The sequence below is a fragment of the Sciurus vulgaris genome (genome assembly GCF_902686455.1).
Source record: "Sciurus vulgaris genome assembly, chromosome: 8".
In the NCBI taxonomy this organism is placed as follows: Eukaryota; Metazoa; Chordata; class Mammalia; order Rodentia; family Sciuridae; genus Sciurus; species Sciurus vulgaris.
The window spans coordinates 123,910,273-123,928,567 of NC_136468.1; the positions used below are offsets into that span (position 1 = coordinate 123,910,273).

At 44.5% G+C, this 18,295-nt stretch overlaps 1 protein-coding gene across 3 annotated transcripts in view; it reads right to left on the reverse strand.

Moving 5' to 3' along the window:
• The window catches only part of LOC306667388 (tubulin alpha-3 chain-like), a 32,363-nt gene that overhangs the window by 9,732 nt on the left and 4,336 nt on the right, over positions 1 to 18,295 (reverse strand). The window contains exons 2-10 of one of the 3 annotated variants that reach the window (XM_079149932.1): positions 17,542 to 17,736; positions 16,692 to 16,831; positions 16,133 to 16,265; positions 15,046 to 15,252; positions 11,650 to 11,759; positions 10,100 to 10,215; positions 9,131 to 9,209; positions 7,307 to 7,402; positions 2,540 to 5,286 (exon numbers count right to left, since the gene is read on the reverse strand). In XM_079149932.1, the coding sequence (XP_079006058.1) occupies positions 5,131 to 5,286; positions 7,307 to 7,402; positions 9,131 to 9,209; positions 10,100 to 10,215; positions 11,650 to 11,759; positions 15,046 to 15,252; positions 16,133 to 16,265; positions 16,692 to 16,831; positions 17,542 to 17,736 (1,232 nt within the window). In that variant the 3' untranslated portion in view covers positions 2,540 to 5,130. Of the gene's footprint in view, positions 1 to 2,539; positions 5,287 to 7,306; positions 7,403 to 9,130; positions 9,210 to 10,099; positions 10,216 to 11,649; positions 11,760 to 15,045; positions 15,253 to 16,132; positions 16,266 to 16,691; positions 16,832 to 17,541; positions 17,737 to 18,295 lie in introns of those variants that run through there. The other 2 variants (XM_079149930.1, XM_079149931.1) reach the window with 2 other exon arrangements.

Below are 18,295 nucleotides of genomic sequence, written 5' to 3' on the forward strand. Positions count from 1 at the left end.
GCCTTGTGCAAGTGAGGCAAGCACTCTACCAACTGAGCTATATCCCCAGCCCCAAATATATATTTCAAAAGATTCTCTTTTTAAATTTCTAATATGACAACCATCTGTACCTATTAGTCACACAGAAGGTCTCTGAATTCCTCAATAATTTTTAGTATTGTAGCAAAGATCCTAGATCAGAAAGCTGTGGAACTGCCCTTCTGTCTGTAGTTCCCCAGCAGTATGTTTGTTCTATTAGAGATCGCCTTCCCATCTCTGTTGTGAAAAATTAAGCCACGGACATCTTCTAAAACAAAAACCCTCCCTCAAACAACCCGGCTGCTATCCTGGCTCTTTACATCGCAACTCTGGGGAGCTGATGATACTTGTAAGTGGGCTTTCATGCTCTGGAAACTCTGTATATGCCTCCATGAGGGTTACATCCCTGCACTCGTGGCATGAAAACAGAGGACTGGCCAACGTGTTCATGTGTCCTCCATAGATCTCCTGATTCCATTTCCTGTCCCTGCCCAGACCCAAACACTCGGTGTTGGGACAGATCCCTCTGCCTGGCCACTGGCTTTGTATGCCCTCCCACCTGGTCTCAGCAACCCCCACAGGTCCCCGACCTCACCATGGTGAGCTCCGCAGATGCTGCCGCAATACTCTAGCTGACTTCAACTGTCGCAGCGTGCCCAACCACCCCAGCAGTGCGCGAGCTGTGATTATTAAACCGCCTCTGCCAACGTAGTCATTGGTTCAGAACTCCTAAGGGCGGGCCTGGGCCCCAGATCCCGTTTCTGATTGGCAGTTACTCGACTCTAACTATTGGCACTTTCCAATTGGATGGGGCTTTGGCGGGAATGCTGCAGAATCACTGACAGCTGCTGTGGGTCTGTGGCTTTCTGGATCATCTTCAGATCCTGAGGTTGGGACAGCCTGGGCTTTTCCACATTGGGATACAGGACATCATTGAGCAAGTAAAACCCTGGCTTGTGAATCTTAAATGAGGAGAGGATTACCTAGTGCTTCAGACCTTTTCTTGGTTGCTCTATGCCTTCTGGCCACCCTGCTCTTTATTCAGGATTCGAAAACTGGGTCTATACCTAGAGGCGTCCCCTGCCATTACCCACAATCACCAAACTCCCTTCGTGCCCTCTTTTACCCCTTCCTGGTGCAGAAAGTCCATTCCCATTGAGCACCCCTGAACCATAATGGGCCAGAATTTAGACATCCCCCTCATTTATGGATTTGTTTATTCTTTTTTTTTTATTGTAGTGGTGAGGATTGAATCTAGTGTATGCTAGGTAAACCCTTAACCACTGATTTACATCCACAGCCCTTATTTTTTTCTGGCCTAGTTCTTGAGATTGTCTTGCCTCATTTTTGGAGTAGCTGGGAGTAGCTGGAATTGCAGAATTGAGCCATCATCCCAACTGAACACTTCTTTCCTGACAAGTGTGTTTCTGGGGATGGAGGTGGGTACACTCTGAACCTGGAAGAGCTGGGTTGGGACCCATTCCTCATTTTGGAGGACTTTGGAACCATCATCAGATTCTTCTCTTAAAGATTATCTCAACTTCCTTTAGAACCCAATATGTATTAACTTTAGGAAAAAGCATGTGAGGAGGAGTCCAGGTGTACTCTCAGCTTATTACCAGAATAGAAACTACTGCTCTGGCATCTCCTTAGAAAGTAATGGAACCAGACTTTCCCTCTTTATAGGAGATTCTGATACCAATGGGACAGACCAAACTGAATGAGTTCAGACTTCTCTCAATGTACGGGGAGCCTCTGAACTGTGGGCTCAGTTGTGTCCTTAGAAAGATCATTTTGGTATCTCCTAGCTACTATAATAGACTAGGTGACTGAAACAAAATAAATTTCTTTTCTCACATTTATGAAGCCTAGAAAGTCCAGAGGCTTCCCTTCCTGTCTTTTAGAGAGCTACCCTCTATGTCCTCGCATCATATTGGATAGCCGCCTTCTTACCATATCCTTATATTATAACGAACAGCCACCTTGTCATTTTATCTATAAGGAGAAGCATACAAATTCTGTGAACTCTTGATACCAACTCTATTGTACCATGTCCTCACCCTGAAACCTTGTTTAACCTTAATTCTCTCCTTATAAGACCCATCTCCATATACAGTCACGTAGGAAGATAGATCTTCAACATACAGGGGGGACAAAATTCAATCCACTCTACAGCACCCACCTTTCTCAAAGATGCAATGCTATTATGCTCGTAACTTAATTGTGGTCTGTATCACTTTGTGTTTTTAAATAATATTTATTATTCTGGTTATTAAATTAACACATTCAGAGTATATAGTGTGTAAATGACCAAAAACTATAAAGAAAATAAAAACCATCCATAAACCCGCAATCTAGAGATACACATTACTCATATTTCTGTGGGTCTGTTTTTATCTTTTTTCCTGTGTATATTCATTCATACATTTTTGCATAAGATTGAAATCAAACAATATTTTTCTAAGTGTTTTCTTGAGATATAATTGACATACTGTGCAATTCCCTCATTTAAATTGTATAATTTGATTTAAAAAATTTTTTAGTTGTAGATGGACACAATATATTTATTTTTAAATTTTTTATTTGTAGTTGTAGATGGACTGCATACCTTTGCTTTTTTTTTTTTAATTAATGCGGTGCTAAGGATCGAACCCAATGCCACACACATGCTAGGCAAGCACTCTACCACTGAACTACAACCCCAGTCCATAGTTCCATTATTTAATTAATTTATTTTTATGTGGTGCTAACGATAGATCTCAGTACCTCACATGTGCTAAGCAAATGCTCTACCACTGAACGCTGCCACAATCCATATCCATGTTGTTGTCTCTTTTTGAGATGAGGTCTCACTATGTTGACCAGACTGGTCTCAAACTTCTGGGCTCAAGTGATCTTCCTTTATCAGCTTCCCTGAGACCACTGGACTAGGCTTGATTCCACAACATTGTTGAGTTGCACAACATTATCATGATCAGATTTAGAATTTTTTTTTTATCATTCCCAAAAGAAACCCATATGCAGTAACTTTCAATTCCTAATTTCCTCATTACCCTAATCCTAGGCAACCTATAATCTACTTTGTTTCTCTGAAGATTTGCTTATTTTAGACATTTTATACAAATAGAATTGTATAGCCTAGTGTACTAGTGCATGCCTGTAATCCCAGTGACTTGGGAGGCTGAGGCAGGAGGATTGTCAATTCAAAGTCAGCATCAGCAACTTAATGAGATCCTTGGTAACTTAGGGAGACTCTGTCTCAAATAAAAAATACAAGGATTGGGGATATACCTGAGTGGAAAAGTACTTCTGGTTCAATCCTCTGTACAAAAAAAAAAAAAAAAAAAAACAGAATCACATGTATATTCTACACAATATATGTGACTATCTTCTCTAATTAAGTGTTTTCAAGTTCCATCCATGTAGCATGTATCAATATTTTTCCTTTTTAAAAAGCAGTTTTATTGAGATAATATTCACATACTATAAAATTCTCTCAAAGTACTGTATACAATTCAGTTGCTTTTAGTTTATTCACAAGTTGTATACCCATCACCAAAATCAATTTAAGAAAATTTTTGTCACACAAATTTCATTTTTTTTTAGTACTAGGGATTGAACCCAGAGTATCATACATGCTATGTAAGCATTTTACCACTGAACTACATACCCAGGACTTTTTGTGTATGGGTGTGTGTTGTGCTGAGGATTTAACCCAGGGCCTCACACATACTAGGCAAGTGCTCTGCCACTGAGGTACATCCCCAGCTTTAAAAAAAAAAAAAAACATTTTGAGGGTTGGTGTTGTAGCTTAGTGGTAGAGCACTTGCCTAGCATATATAAGGCACTGGGTTTGATTCTCAGCACCATATATAAACAAACAAATAAATAAATAAATATATAAGATGAACAGCAATTGACAACTAAAATATATATATATATATATATATTAAAAAATTATTTGGGGCTGAGGATGTGGCTCAGCAGTAGAGCGCTCGACTAGCATGTGCAAGGCACTGGGTTCGACCCACAGCACCACATAAAGATAAACAGATTGTGTCCAACTACAACTAAAATATAAATATAAAAAAATTGTGAATCAAACATTACCCTATGTAAATGTATGATTACACAAATGGTATGCCTTGACTCCATGTACAAACAGAGAAACAACATGTATCCCATTTGTTTACAATAAAAAAATACATTAAAAAATTATTTTGAGACAGGGTTTCTGCTACCTTGCATAGGCTGGCCTCCAACTTGCAGTCCTCCTGTCCCAGTCTCCCAAAGTAGCTAGGATTATAGGTGAGAGCCACAGTTCCATGCATAATTCCTTCTTATTACTGAATAACATTCCATTGTGTGGATATGCCATATTGTATGTACATTTCCACTTTATTATGATTAAAGTTGCAATGAACAATGCCTGAAAAAGGTTTTGCATGATATGCTTCCCTTTTGCTTGAGTATATAGCTAGAGATGGAATTAATGGTAATTCTGTGATTAAACTCTTAAGGAAAACAAAAACCATAGGAGATTTTGATCCTGATGTTTTCATTTAAGATTAATCATGTGTATTTTCATGAATTCTTTAATGTTCTTTGAGATGGGACTTTTAACGTTTGCAGAGCTCCAAATCTTAGTGGGCATTTAACTTACTTCCAGCTTTCATTACTATGAACAGCATTTCAGCGAACATTTTCAGGCAACAATTTTTTGTGCATCTGTGATTAGTTCTGTAGACCAGATTATGCAAACATTTGGATCAAAAAGGACAGACAATTTGATGACTCTCAGTGCATAATAACAAATTGCCTTCCCAAAAGACTGTGACAGGTTGCATTTTTGCAAGTACAGTTTGGGAGTGAGATAAGTACACCTCCTTATATATTGTCTCCCAAGGTCACCAAAATAGGAACATATGGAGGATAAACAGGGACAGCTTTCACCGTGTCCACATCGGTGTGTTACATGAATGAACATGGCAGACAAAGGCCCAGATTATAGGTCCATGGAGCAGAGAGGAAGGTACAAGTGTCAAGAGTCGAATAGTCCACAGTGCAGAAACTGAAGTGGCTTACTGGAGATGAGGAAGCCATACTCCAAAGTTATTTAGGAGCAGATGCTGGTGGGGATGGTCTGAAGACTGGTAGCAACTCTTTCTTATAGTCCACTCTGCAAGTGCCAGTCTTTATGTAAAGGCCTGGAAGAATCACCTTCACTGAGCTAGCAAGGTCATCAAACTCTCTGTTCACCTGCATATCCTAAGGAAAAACCCATGACAAGACAGTGCATTCTTACTTTCTGAGAACTTGGTTGTGTCTACTTGCATACAAGGTCTCCAAGAAGTTCCTCTGGGCAGTTTCGCTCCCTGGATGACAATTTCACACTCCCCAAAGTATGAAAAGAGAAAAGGGAAGGGACTCAAGGAGAGCTTTTAGGGGAATGCTCTATTTCTCGATGTAGGGGGAGAGTTGCATGGGTGTATGCTGCCTAAGATCCACCCTTAATCTTTGTGAACTCTTTTGGGGAAAGGGCTGAGGAGAAGAGAACCAGCACATTAATTAAGCCTTTCTCTGTGCAAGTCCTATCTACAGGGTCTGTCATATCATCCTATCTTTTTCACTTTAAATTTTTTAAAATTTACTATCATTTTTTTGAGATGGAGTCTTACTGTGTTGCCAATCCTGGCCTTGAACTCCTGGGCTCAAAAGATCCTCCTGCCTCAGTCTCCTGAGTAACTGGAACTACAGATGCACACGACTACACTTGGTTCTCATCCCATGTCCACAATGCCTCAGAGAAGCAGGTATTAGCCCCATTTCACATAAAGAAAAGGCTGAGCTCTGGGAAGGGGTTTACTTCAACTACAAAGAGTCATAAGCATACCCCTCAAAACAGGATAAGGTAACAGTTAAAAATTAGAAAATAGGCTCATGAGATGATTCTTTGGTTCAGAACCTCATGCAAGATCCCACACTGATGAACCCAGGATTTGGCCCCAGGCATGAACTGATTCCAAAACCTGTGCTATTTCTGTTATATTAGAGGCCTCTGCTAATGACCATGTATTGTATGGAATAAATGTGTAATTTGGCAGGAGAATGTACTTATTATCCTCCCCCCTTATTTTAGAATGATTGGCTACAGTGTTGAAAAGCATTTTCAGAACTGAAGGAATATGGTTAAGTCATGTTAATTTCTGGCTTTAGAGTTGTAGGGACAATCTAGAAAGACTAGAACACAAAATGTGTTTCTGGTATGACTTTGACTCAATAAAAATAATCTAGGTTAGAATAAGCACTGATTGGTGACCAGACTTTTATTTACTTTTATGCTTAAGATTTTTTTAGTTGTAGATGGACACAATACATTTATTTTATTTTACTCATTTTATGTGGTGCTGAGGATCAAACCCTGTGCCTCACACATGAGAGGCAAGTGCTCTACCACTGAGCCATGATCCCAGCCCCGGTAACCAGACTTTTAAAACTTCATATTCTGCCAGGCTGGATATGTAGCTTAGTAGTAGAGTGCTTGCCTAACATGTGTGAGGCCCTGAGTTCCATCCCCTGCAACACACACACACAACACACACACACACACACACACACACACACACACACACACACACCACACATTGATTTTGTAGTCTTTCCTTAAGGATGAGTTGACATAGAATAGAAAAGATTGACTTTTCTTTCCCAAATCAAAAAAGCAAAATGGGGCTAGGGTTGTGGCTCAGTGGCAGAGTGCTTGCCTAAAACATGTGAGGTCCTAATTTCCATCCTGAGCACCACTTAAAAATAAACAAATAAAATAAAGGCAAGCTGTCCATCTACCAAAAAAAAAAAAAAATAGAATGAAAAAGTGGGTCCTAGTTCCCTCACTGACACACAAATGAATTTTCTAGCACTACAGTCCACCGGCATCAGTACTGGCTGAGTTAGGGGAGGGAAGAAGCCTTGCCAAATGCTGAACCTGTAGATATAAACATCCATGCATATTAAGCATGGTGCCCCCAAACTCCACCTCTTCTCTTTCATCCAAGGAAGAACACAGTCAGGAGCCCAAGGTCTGAACAGGCTAAAGATGCCAGCCGAGAGTGGGAGCAGAGCTGGAGTGGTGTCATGACCTACATTCAGACCTGGATTGGAACTCACCTGCCACTGGTGTATCTGGGTAGGGCATTTTATTTCTGTAATTCCCATTGCTTTCCTCTAAAATGGAGGTGAAAACAGGGCTGTTGGGAGGATTAGAAAATGGCTTAAGAAAAGCTCTTACAGAGAAATCTAGCAGATTTAGTGCAGATGCTGGATTGTCCCGGACAGACTTGAGGAGATGAGAGCAGCCTTCAGTTTGCATAGGATTCCTGGATACCTATGAAAGACACCAAAGAACTAAGAGAAGCTGAGTCCAGGGAGGCTGAGAGGGACCTGCAAGGGAATGGGGGAAACTTTTCTCTGACAGTGTGGTAGGAAGGCCCGACTGTCTCGACTGGTGTCTCTGTGTGCCATATTGCCCTGGGTAAGAATACTGGTCTGGGCAAGAGAGGAATGGAGTGAATGCTGTTCAGGCACCTATTCAGTGTTTGGCTCTGTGCTGGGAGCCAAAGAAACAGACACAAAACACATTGGACTTTTAAATAGTTCAGTTGCTCAGGGAAGGTGAGGCAAAAGAAATATAAAATTCAGTTCAAAAAATTCAAGCAAAGGTGCATGCCAATCCCACCTGGGAGGTAGTCACTGGAGAGTAAAACCCCAGAACCAAGCTTTACAGTTGTAGATATGGATCTGGGCATATCAACAAGAAAAACTGGAGCCAAAGCCAAGGCGGGAAAGAGCATCCTCTGCGTGTGTGTGTGTGTGTGTGTGTGTGTGTGTGTGTGTGTGTGTGTGAATGCAAATTCTGAAGAGACTGGGGGACAGCAGTGAACTTGGAAGCAGGGTTTAGCAGAGCCCAGATTCTCTATGATGTACTATGAATGATGTGCTATAAAGCTTGGATTTATCAGAAGTGAAAGAACTGACAGGGACATGTGTTGGTTTAGAAAGATGATCAGGCAGCAGATGAGAAGGAAGGACAGAACTGGGAAAACAGCATAACAGAACCTGGGAAATTGAGAAAAGGGAGAACCAACAGTCTGAGCACTCTACTGGAGGTGATACTGGAGGGGAAATGTGGGGAAGGGAGGAATGGTCAGGCTCTTGCCTCCATCTTCTGACTCGGTTTCTCCCACTGAGGGGTAATCCTTAGAAGCATTCACGATAAACTCTCAAGAGTTCATTGTGATTTGGGGACTATCAGTACTGGAAAGGTAGATGTAAGCTTGGGAGAGAGATCATAGTTTCTGAGGGACAAGGAGTGAATGAGAGAAGCACTGGGAAGGTTGAAGATGGGGAGCTGAGGGCCTGACAGTCAGATGCCGACCCCATGCCCAGAGCTGGTGATACTGTCCCCTAGCACATTCTGTTGGCACAACAGTCCTCAGAAATTTTCTCCACATTTGCCTGGCTCCCTCCCTTCATCTTCCACTATCAGCCCTGCTCAGTGGCTTTCTCCCCATCTGCAACCCTGGAGGAAGGAAATTCCTTTTGGACACAAAGACTTCAGATAGGTCTGAGCAGTGACAAATCAGTACACCTTTGTTGACCCTGGGTTCCAGTAAGGGAGAGGAAGAGCAGGGGAGATGCATGCCAAGCTAGGGGTTCTTGGACAACTATCCACAGAGAAGCACCCCAAAAGGAAAAGGAGGAAAGTCAGCAAGATGTTGTGAGGGAGGTGGTACTGGGAGGGATAGGTGGAGAAAAGAGGAGTATGAAACTCAGCATGGGTCAGGCCAGAGGTGGGAGAGTGGATGGCAAAAGGAAGAAGTGGTTACAAGAGATAGCTCAGTCGGTAGAGTGCTTGCCTTGCATGCACAAGGCCCTGGGTTCGATCCCCAGCACCACAAAAAAACAAAACAAAAGTAATCCTCCCAGAGACCCCATCCGGGCCCTGAGCCTGTGTGTACTCCTGCCCATCCAGTGTTCATGGTGTGGGGGACATGGTAGGGCATGTGGTAGGGCAGGTCTGTGCTGGGGCCTCCCTCTTGAGGGTAGCACTCACAACAAGAATCTTCAGTGTCTGGTTGACCCGGAGGCCCAATCCCAGGCTCTGGGCTCCCATGGTAGAGATTCGGTTGTTGCTGAAATAAAAAATATGAGTCATAGCTAAGATATAGTATTAGCCTAGGTGTCCATCAACAGGTGAATGGAAAAGGAAAACGTGGTATATATACACCATGGAGTATTATTCAGTCATAAAGAAGAACAGCATCTTGTCCTTTGTAGCAAATGGATAAAACTGGAGGACACTGGTTAAGTGAAATAAGCCAGACACAGAAACACAAATATCACATGTTCTCTCTCATGTGTGGAAGGTAAGAAATATTGACCTGAAAATAGGTTAGTGATTACTAGAGTTTGGGAAGAGTATGGAAGGGGGAAGGTGGAACAAAAAGATTGGAATTGGTCAGTGTGAGTATGGAAGTATCACACAGAACCCCATTGCTTTATACAATTAAGGCATGATAGCACCCCCACCAAAAAGACCATTCATCTTGCAGCCTTCCAAACAGCTGTGCAGGGCTGATTGCCCCAGTGACTCTTCTGGAGCTTCTGTTGCATATACCTGTAGAAGGCTGGGATGCTGCCTGGCCTGGAGAAGAACCTCATAAGCTGGCCCATAGCAGCTGTGTGCTGACCAAAGCATGCCCATGGGGCCACTTGTCAGAGCCTGGCCTTGCTCCATCCAGAATAGGCTCCACTGTAGGGAGGGAAGTTCTCTCAGGGCACCATCCTGTGCCATGCCTTCTGAATGTTGTTCACATTTACATTTGGGATCCCTAACTACCTGCCTTCAGTGCGGGAATTATAAGTCCCAAAGTATAAGTATGATCTTGAGTGAGACGGATGGAGCTGGATGTCTTAGGATTGTAGCCAAACCCCTTCCTGAGTAGACTGCCATAGGATCAGAAATGAACAGCAGTGAAATCACAGTGCCCTGGTCCCTGCATGACACCCCTGTACTTCTCACCTCATGTTGAGTTCCTCCAACACGTTGTTGGCCTTGAGGGCCTCACCCACTGCAGAGGCTCCAGAATCTCCAAAACCATTAAAAGAGATGTCTAGGACTTTCAGGAAGATGTTTGCCTAGAACATAAAGAATGAAGCTGGGGACCACATCTGATGGTGCAGGAAGCCTGGGGGCCACATTCTCAGAACCCAGGAGGCCTGAGGTGCAGATTAGGGACAAAAGGAAAAAGGGCAGAGATGAGGAAAAGTGGTGTACTGACCCTCATTAGCTCTGGCTTAGAGGATGATGACTAATGGAGCTGAACAGTCCCAAGCACAACAGAGGAGGCTGGAACTCTAGACCCTGGTGTTTGGACCCTCAGAGACCAGGCAGTAGTGGGTCCCAAGACACAATGATCAGATCCCAGTACACGTGGGAAGGGTTTTTTTGTGTGTGTGTTGGGGACTTTCCCATTGGCACTTTATCACTGAACCTCATCCCCAGCTCTTTTTTTTTTTGTTGTTGTTGTTGTTTTGAGACAGGGTCTTGCTAAGTTGCTTAGGGCCTCACTAACATGCTGAGACTGGTTTTGAATAGGATCCTGTTGCCTCAGCCTCCTGAGCCACTGGGATTGCAGGTGTGCACCACCCCACCTGGTCATGTAGGATTTTCTTAATATCAGGGACCCTGAGACATAAAGCAGTCCCAGGGACCTTGGAGTCCAGCAAAGCTTGGTTGGATAAAATCTTCCTCCAAGTGTCTGATGGGAAGAGATGTTTCGGTGCTCTGAGAAGAAAAATCCTGACCTACAACCTTGTCTTGAATGTCCTCTATGAGAGTAGTTGTTACGGGAACATTGAATATGCCTTGTGCCATCCCAGCATGACTTGAGGCTCTATTCTCAATTGTCATAAACCTCAAAATGTAGGGGAGCAAGTGAGATGTTTGAGTCAGTGTGCAGGCATCCAAGGTTGCAAAGATGTCTTCTCAGGAAAGCATCTGTTTTTGTCAATAGTAAATATGTGAGTCTGGGTTTTTAGCTCAGTAGTAGAGCACTTGCCTAGCACATGTGAGACATTGGATTTTATTCTCAGCACTATATAAAAATAAATTATGTAAATGTAATGTATTCATCTACAAATCAGTTTAAAAAAATAAAATAGTAAACATGTCTCTAGACTTGACAGATGTTCCCTACTAGCCAAGAGTTTGTTATATCTGGAGAAGGTACAAGACATTCAGATCTGGACACTGCAGTAAATGACATGATAGTGGGCCCAGTGTATTGTAATCAGCAGATGGGGCCAGGAAAATAAAGTTACCTAAAACAAACTCACTTTAAAGTTCTACTTAAAAATTCTAATTTTGTACTGAGGATTTAGCTCAGTGGTAGAGCACTTGCCTCGCATGTGCAAAGCCCTGGGTTCTACCCCCAGCACCCCCTAAAAATAAAGAAAAAGAAAAAATATCTAAGATTCATATCTGAAAAGTTACAAAGACAAGGAGTTGTCACCTGAGTGACCTCCTCCAAAGGAGACACCCCAAGAACTGACTGGGTGGCGGTCTCATACCTCTAGTCCCCTGGCAAACGCTATGGCTCCTGGACCTCGGAGGTGATTCCAGCTTATGTTAAGTTCTGTTAGTCCTGGGTTTTCTGCCAAGGCTGGTCCAAGTGTCTCTCCTTTAGAACACCAAAATAGACTTTGTTATTCACTCTGTTCATTCCTTAAAAAAAAAAAGATACTGATGCCTGACTCTCTATTGGGCAGCAGAATTGAAGAGATATGAGGTCAACATAGGCCTTCCCTGCCCTCACAGAATTCACATTTAACAGGAGATAGAAATACAAATTAATGGGATGCAAGCTAGTATAAACTAGTATAAACTAAAACAGGGAGGAGTGAGAACAGAGTGGTGGCCTTGATGGGGTCATGAAAGTGATTATAACCCTGAACTGAACATCCACCACTCATGCATGAAAGCATAATATACAGTAGACACAGGAAAGAGCAGATGTGCAGAGACACCTGAGAAACACACTTATGTCTGCAGGTGATTGAGGAAGCAGGTGCAATGAGTTAGGGAGTAGATGGTACTTGAGAAAGGCTCAGAAGTCTTTAATTCTAAGCCAAAGACAGGACTCAGACTCTGCCCTATAATAAGCCAAGGAGTCAGGGAGTTTGAGAAGGCTAGAATAGCATTTCAGCAAGATTCCTAGTGTCTGATGATAGATACCAGCAAAGACAGAGGTCAGGTGACCTACTGAAGGTAAGAGTTGAAAAGGCAGACACAGCTGTGATGGAGAGGAGGCCAGGGAGATATTGAAAGGAAGTGGCTGTGTAGGGAGAAAATCCTGAGGGATATTTAGCATGTAGAATGGAAAGAACCCCACCCCACAAACTGCTCTCCATCTGTCAGTACTTGACCAGTCTTATCTGCTCCTAGTTCTCCAGAGTACCAGCCCTGACATGTCTCCTGGTCATCCCCCATTTTAGAATCCCCTTCCTTACTTTTCTAATAGCTCTAATCCTTCTAATCTTGTTTCATAGACTCAAGAAGACTTTCCTGCCTGGTCAGGCTGGTCTGGGCCTCCCTGGAACCCAGGAACCCTAAAAATCCTTTGATCCTTCCAAGCTCTAGCCACTAGATCTCTTTCTGTCTGACCAATCTCTGCCACCAGCCTAGGAATTCCTTGAGGATAAGAATTTGACCCCTCTCCATGATCCCAGCACCTGGTACATGTCTTGTAAGGCTGGTTTAAAGAGGTGTAGAGAGGGAAAAAATGGATTAATCAGAGCACTCAGTCAGCTTTCCGTATGTGCACACACAGTGGCAGACACTTTTAGCACCTTGGAGAGCTCCAAGGTGTGAGCGCTAAAACACTGCCCCTCCAAGAGCCAGACTCAGCATCCAACTCCAGTGTTGACACACCAGGTTCTTAGATATGGGTACTTCTTCCTTCCTCAGAAATTTCCAGAGCTGGGAGGGGAGGGTGGTAGTCATTCACTTTATGGCAGTCACTTCTTTGCTGAATAGCTGGAGGGTGAGAGGGTTCTTTCTTTTATACATCTGTAATAGCTAATGCTTGGTCTCCATCACCTGAGGTGGAGACTGAGACTGAAGTTCCTTCACCACTCAAGGGAGTCAGCCATACCCTTAAGTCCCCAGTTGGAGAAACAAAATGACCTTTCTTTTCCCAGGCCCCATTCTGCCTTCCTTGTGTACATATGTTTGTATCACTTTGGTAGGGCCTCAGCTTACAGTCCCTCCATTCCAACTACCTCTCTGCTGCTCGACCTCTGGTATAGTTTCTATCTTAAGTGGCCCCCAAAGGTCCATGTTTTAAAGGCTTGATATCCACAGTGGCACTACTGGGAAGTGATAGAGATTTTAAGAGGTGGGGCCTAGTGGGAAGTCTTTAGATCATTGGAGTGTATGCCCTGAAAGGGATTTTGAGACCCTGGCCTCTTCCTCTTAGCCTTTTTGCTTTGTGACCATAAGTTGAGTAGTTCTGCCCCTGCCACGATGTGCTGCCTCATCAGAGACCCAAACTAATGGGACAATTCATCATGAATTGAAATATCTAAAACTGAGCCAAAATACATCTTTTCTCTTTATAAGTTAATTATCTCAGATTTTTGTTATAGTAATAAAAAACTGACTAATATACCACCTAATTGTGAAGGTCTAGAAAGACACCTATACTTTGTCAAAATCAGAAACCAGCCTATCCTTTAATTTCACTGACTTCCCACAATAAGATTTTCTTAGAAGGCAAACTGAGTGGCAGTTAAACTCCAGGGCTGATTCTCACAGGCCAAGGCTAGTGCCACCCCATTTAACAGCTTAAGACAGATTATCAATTAATTCCAAAACTTTCCAAATGAGACAATTCTCCTGGGGCATTTATTAAAGTGGAAATACATATGCATTCCTGCAAAATTTGATTCAACAGGTCCAGGATCCCAGGTTATTCTTTATCATTTCTTTTCTTTTGAGATGGGGGTATTATTATGTTGCCCAAGATGTCTCAAAACTCTTGGGCTCAAGCAATCCTCATGCCTCAGCCTCATGATTAGCCAGGATTACAAGCATGTGCCACTGTGCCTGCTTCTAGGAGATTCTCTGTTTGGTTTTTGTTTGTTTGTTTGTTTTTTGCTGCTGGGGATCAGACCCAGGTCCTTGAGCATGCTGGCAAACTTTCCACCACTGAGCTACATCCCCAACCTGCTTATAGATGATTCTTCCAATTGTTTGGAACCTTTGGGAACAGGCATAAGTGGAAGTGTATATTCCTGGCAAAGCAGACTGCCCATGTAAAGGCCCTGGGGCATGAAAGAAAGAGAAAAGGTCAAGCAATCCCACTTATGTTTTTCACAGTACCTGGAATAAAAATTTCACACCTTTTGCCATGACCTTCAGCCATGCAGCCCTCTCTTGTCTATACCATAACCTAGTCACTCTCCCCTAGATCACTAGACTAAATCATGTTGGTATCTACCAACATATCCAGGCCTACATACTCACTGTTTCTCTGTTTGAAATTCTCTCCCTCTAGTTTTGCAATGTCTTCTTCCCACCTTGCACATTTCAGCCTAAATATCACCTATTCGAAGAGAACTCCCTGGCCATCTCTCTAAAGCATACATTGTTTCTTTTGGAGCACCAATAATGACTAAGAATTATCTTATGTTAATATGTGTTTCTTGACGACAGGGGCTTTGTTTTTTTAACTTCTAGATCCTTAGTGGCTAAATCAATACCAAGTACACACAACAGTGGGTAATGAGATATTTGTGGAATGAGTTAAGGGCTCTGTGTGCCTAGAGTGGACAAGGAGTGAACCAAGGTATATATAGGGAGCAGAAGGCAGACATGAATGCTCAATGTGGTCCTGCCACCTCCTTCCCCTATCACCAGAGGAAGATGAGCCATCATGTCCCATGGTGGCCCAGACCAGGGGTTACCTGCTTGGTCATTCAACTGGTTATAGCTGACATCCAGGGATTTCAGGCCCGTGTGGACCAGCAGAAGTTCAGCAAGGTACTGGGCTGCCTTCTCCTCCAGGCCATTCCCTGCCAGCTGTATCTTCTGCACAGCCTGGTTCACTTTGAAGGCAGCACAGAGGACCTGTGCTCCTGCCACTCCAAGCTGATTCTCCGACAGATCCACATCTGGGGGCCAGCATCATTCCTCAGTCAGTGGGATCCAAAGTCAAGATTACCCTTATCCACCTTCCTACATCTCTCAAACCTCCATGCCTAAGGCAGAGGAAGGAACTTTGTGGTTGGACTATCCTAGGGTTTCAGCTCTGCCACCCATTGGCTAGGTCCCCTTGGGCCCCTGACCTCTCCTGCCTTGCATGTCTATAAACTTCTCTGCCAAGGGGTTAAATTCACCTACCTTGTGGTGCTGTGGATAATGTTGTTGGAGGAATAGCCACCACATTGCTAACTGATCTCTGTCCTGGTCTCTCTTCTATTGCCAGGGACTGATGATACTAGCCCAGGTGGCCAGAAAGGGAGCTCTTTCATGGACTAGATAGTCTGCTGACCACTTCACATACCCAGTTTTATTTAATACTCACCAAAACCTGACAGCTAAGTGGTATTGTTGGGGTCATTTCACAGACTGGAAACAGGCTCAGCAAGATTGAGTTGCTTGCCCAGGTCTTCCCTCAGAGTGGTATATGGATCCAGCCTCAATGAATTCCTACCTTGCCCTCTTGCTTCTTGCACAGTCTAGTCCCTGCCTCTCTCTCTACATTCAGGCACTGGGAGTCTACCCTATACTGGAGGGGGGGTTGCTGGTCAGTGGAGGAGGGGAGTAAATAGGGTAGACGTGGTCAGGAAAGGAATGGCATCCAGCATTGAGTGCTCCACAGGCTGAACCTTTAGAGGGTCTAACTCCACCCTCATGTGCCCCACCCTGTGATAACCACCCCCTTCAACCAGCAATACCAGTAGGCCCCAAAAGGTCTGACTTGTGGCGGGGCACATCACTGAGAAAAGGGAGAACTCATGCCTGCCCACCTGCCCCAGGCTCAGCACCTACCACAGATGCTTCTGTTTTTGCTCAGGACATCTGCCAAGGCCTCTGCACCAGCCCCACAGAGCCCATTGTCCCGAAGATCCAGCCGCTTAATGTAGGGATTGGAGGTCAACGTGGAAGTCAGAGCCCGTGCCCCCTGGAACAGAGCAGAAGGGCCTGAGAGGTCTGGTTCTTCTCATGGCTGAAGGCACCAAACACATCTAGCCATCTTCTGGCTCATGTTCCCAGGGCTCAGCCTATTCAGTGCCCTCCAACCCAAAAGCCTTCTCTTTCCCACATTCTGAGGGGACACCTTCTTCTCCCTCTAGGCTCTACCCAGATCTCACATCCTAGAGTCTTCTCTGACTCTCCAGCAGGTTAGGAGCCTGTAGGCTCCCCAACCTTCATGCTAATGTGTCCCAGCCTCCATCTTATCTGTCATCCAGATGTGGGGGATGGGACATGCCTGGCAGAAAGGACAGCTGGGGAGTGAGTGTGTGGGATGGTTTCAGTGAGAGGCACTCCCATGGCTACTATCTCCTGCTCCCCCTCAAACCTGACTCCAATGTCCCTCCACAGGTACCTGGGGTCCCAGACCACGGTGCCTCAGCTTCAATTCTGCACACCCTTGGTGGAGAAAACAGATGGTGGGCACAATGCTATGGGTCTGGCAAGACCCCAAGTAGAAGACATCCCTGACTGGTTCTCTAAGTCTGTGGGTGCCTAGAAGGAGACAAGGGGGGTAAATGTGTATTCCTTCATTAGCACAGCCACCTGCCTCCTTCCTACCCTCCATTACTATCCTGTCTATTTCCCTTCTAGAGGCATTTCTTCCCATACTGGTGGGACTATTTTCCTCTTATTAAAGATGAGAACATCAAAGCTCAGAGAAAGCAATTTTTTTCCCCTAAAATCATACAACTAGTCAGAGACAGAATTAGGAACATATAGCATTAGAACAGCCTGTCTGATGCCAAAATGCATGCTATCTCCCACCCCCTGCCCCAAGGTTTTATGTACAGTTTATGAAACAATTCTAAACATCCATCAGCTTAGTTTTTCCTAGGGTTGGGAGCCTGAACTTATTTTAGTATTTGCCTCTTCCTACACCGTTGGTGGGATTTTGCATTTCTTCCTTCTGGAAGCATGTTCTTGTTTTGTTTTGTTTCTGCAGTGTTGGGAATTAAAGCCAGGGTCTTATGAATGCGAGGCAAGTACTCTACCACTGTCACATCCCCAGCTGTTGGAAGCATGTTCTTCATGATGGACCTCCTGAATGTCGCCAGGAGCGGTGGGCATGGACCTGAAGGGCCACCCGCTGCCCTGAAATCACCCTACAGAAGGGTGAGTTCCCACTCAGTTTCAGCCCACCACCCTCCACATCTGCCAAGAAGTCCCCGAGGTGAGGAGTCAAGCCCCCTGCTTCAGAGCACCTTCTGTCTCCGAGTCAGAGTCCAAATCTGCGTCTGAACCCCTGTCGGCCTCCGGGATCCCTGCAAAACACCCTGCGGCTGCTATCGCCTCTTCCTTCAGATCTTTATTCTCCCCAGTCCTCTCACAAGGACCTCTCAGGGGGACGACCATTTTGCAGAGGCGAGCTCTGAGGCCAGGACAGCTCAGCGCCGCACCTAGAAAGTGAACGAATCCTCTGCTCCAACTCAGCGTCGAACCGGGAATGTGGGCGGATCTTACGGCCTAGTTGACCAATGGAATATTGTATACAGACAACAGACTCTCCCCTCGGCTAATACAGGCGCACTCCCCAAAGGCGGTTGCCGGGCAACCCTGTGTTTTGGTTGCCGCAGAAACAGCTACTGGCCTGAGGAGACCTTGAGTGGGCCCCTAGCCAGAAGCGACAAAAGCACTCTCCATTGGCCATGCATAGGGGTAGGAACCTTGAAGGTATTCTTCATTCTTGCTGCCCTATGAGGTTCCATCATCTCCCCCTTTCACCGAAAGGGAAACGCACCAGTTCCCAGAGCTTATGCTTTAGTCACTATACTTGGGGGTTGGGGGACATCTCTATGGGATGGCATGGGGAACCTTCAGAGCTCAGTTACCCTCCTCTCTGGAGTCAGAACCACACTCTCACTCTGAGGCTCTCAGTTCTCTCTCATGCTCTGGCCTTTGCTATGCTGCTCCCTCCACCCTATATCTCTACCCAATTTCTCTTGCAGCATTTCAGAA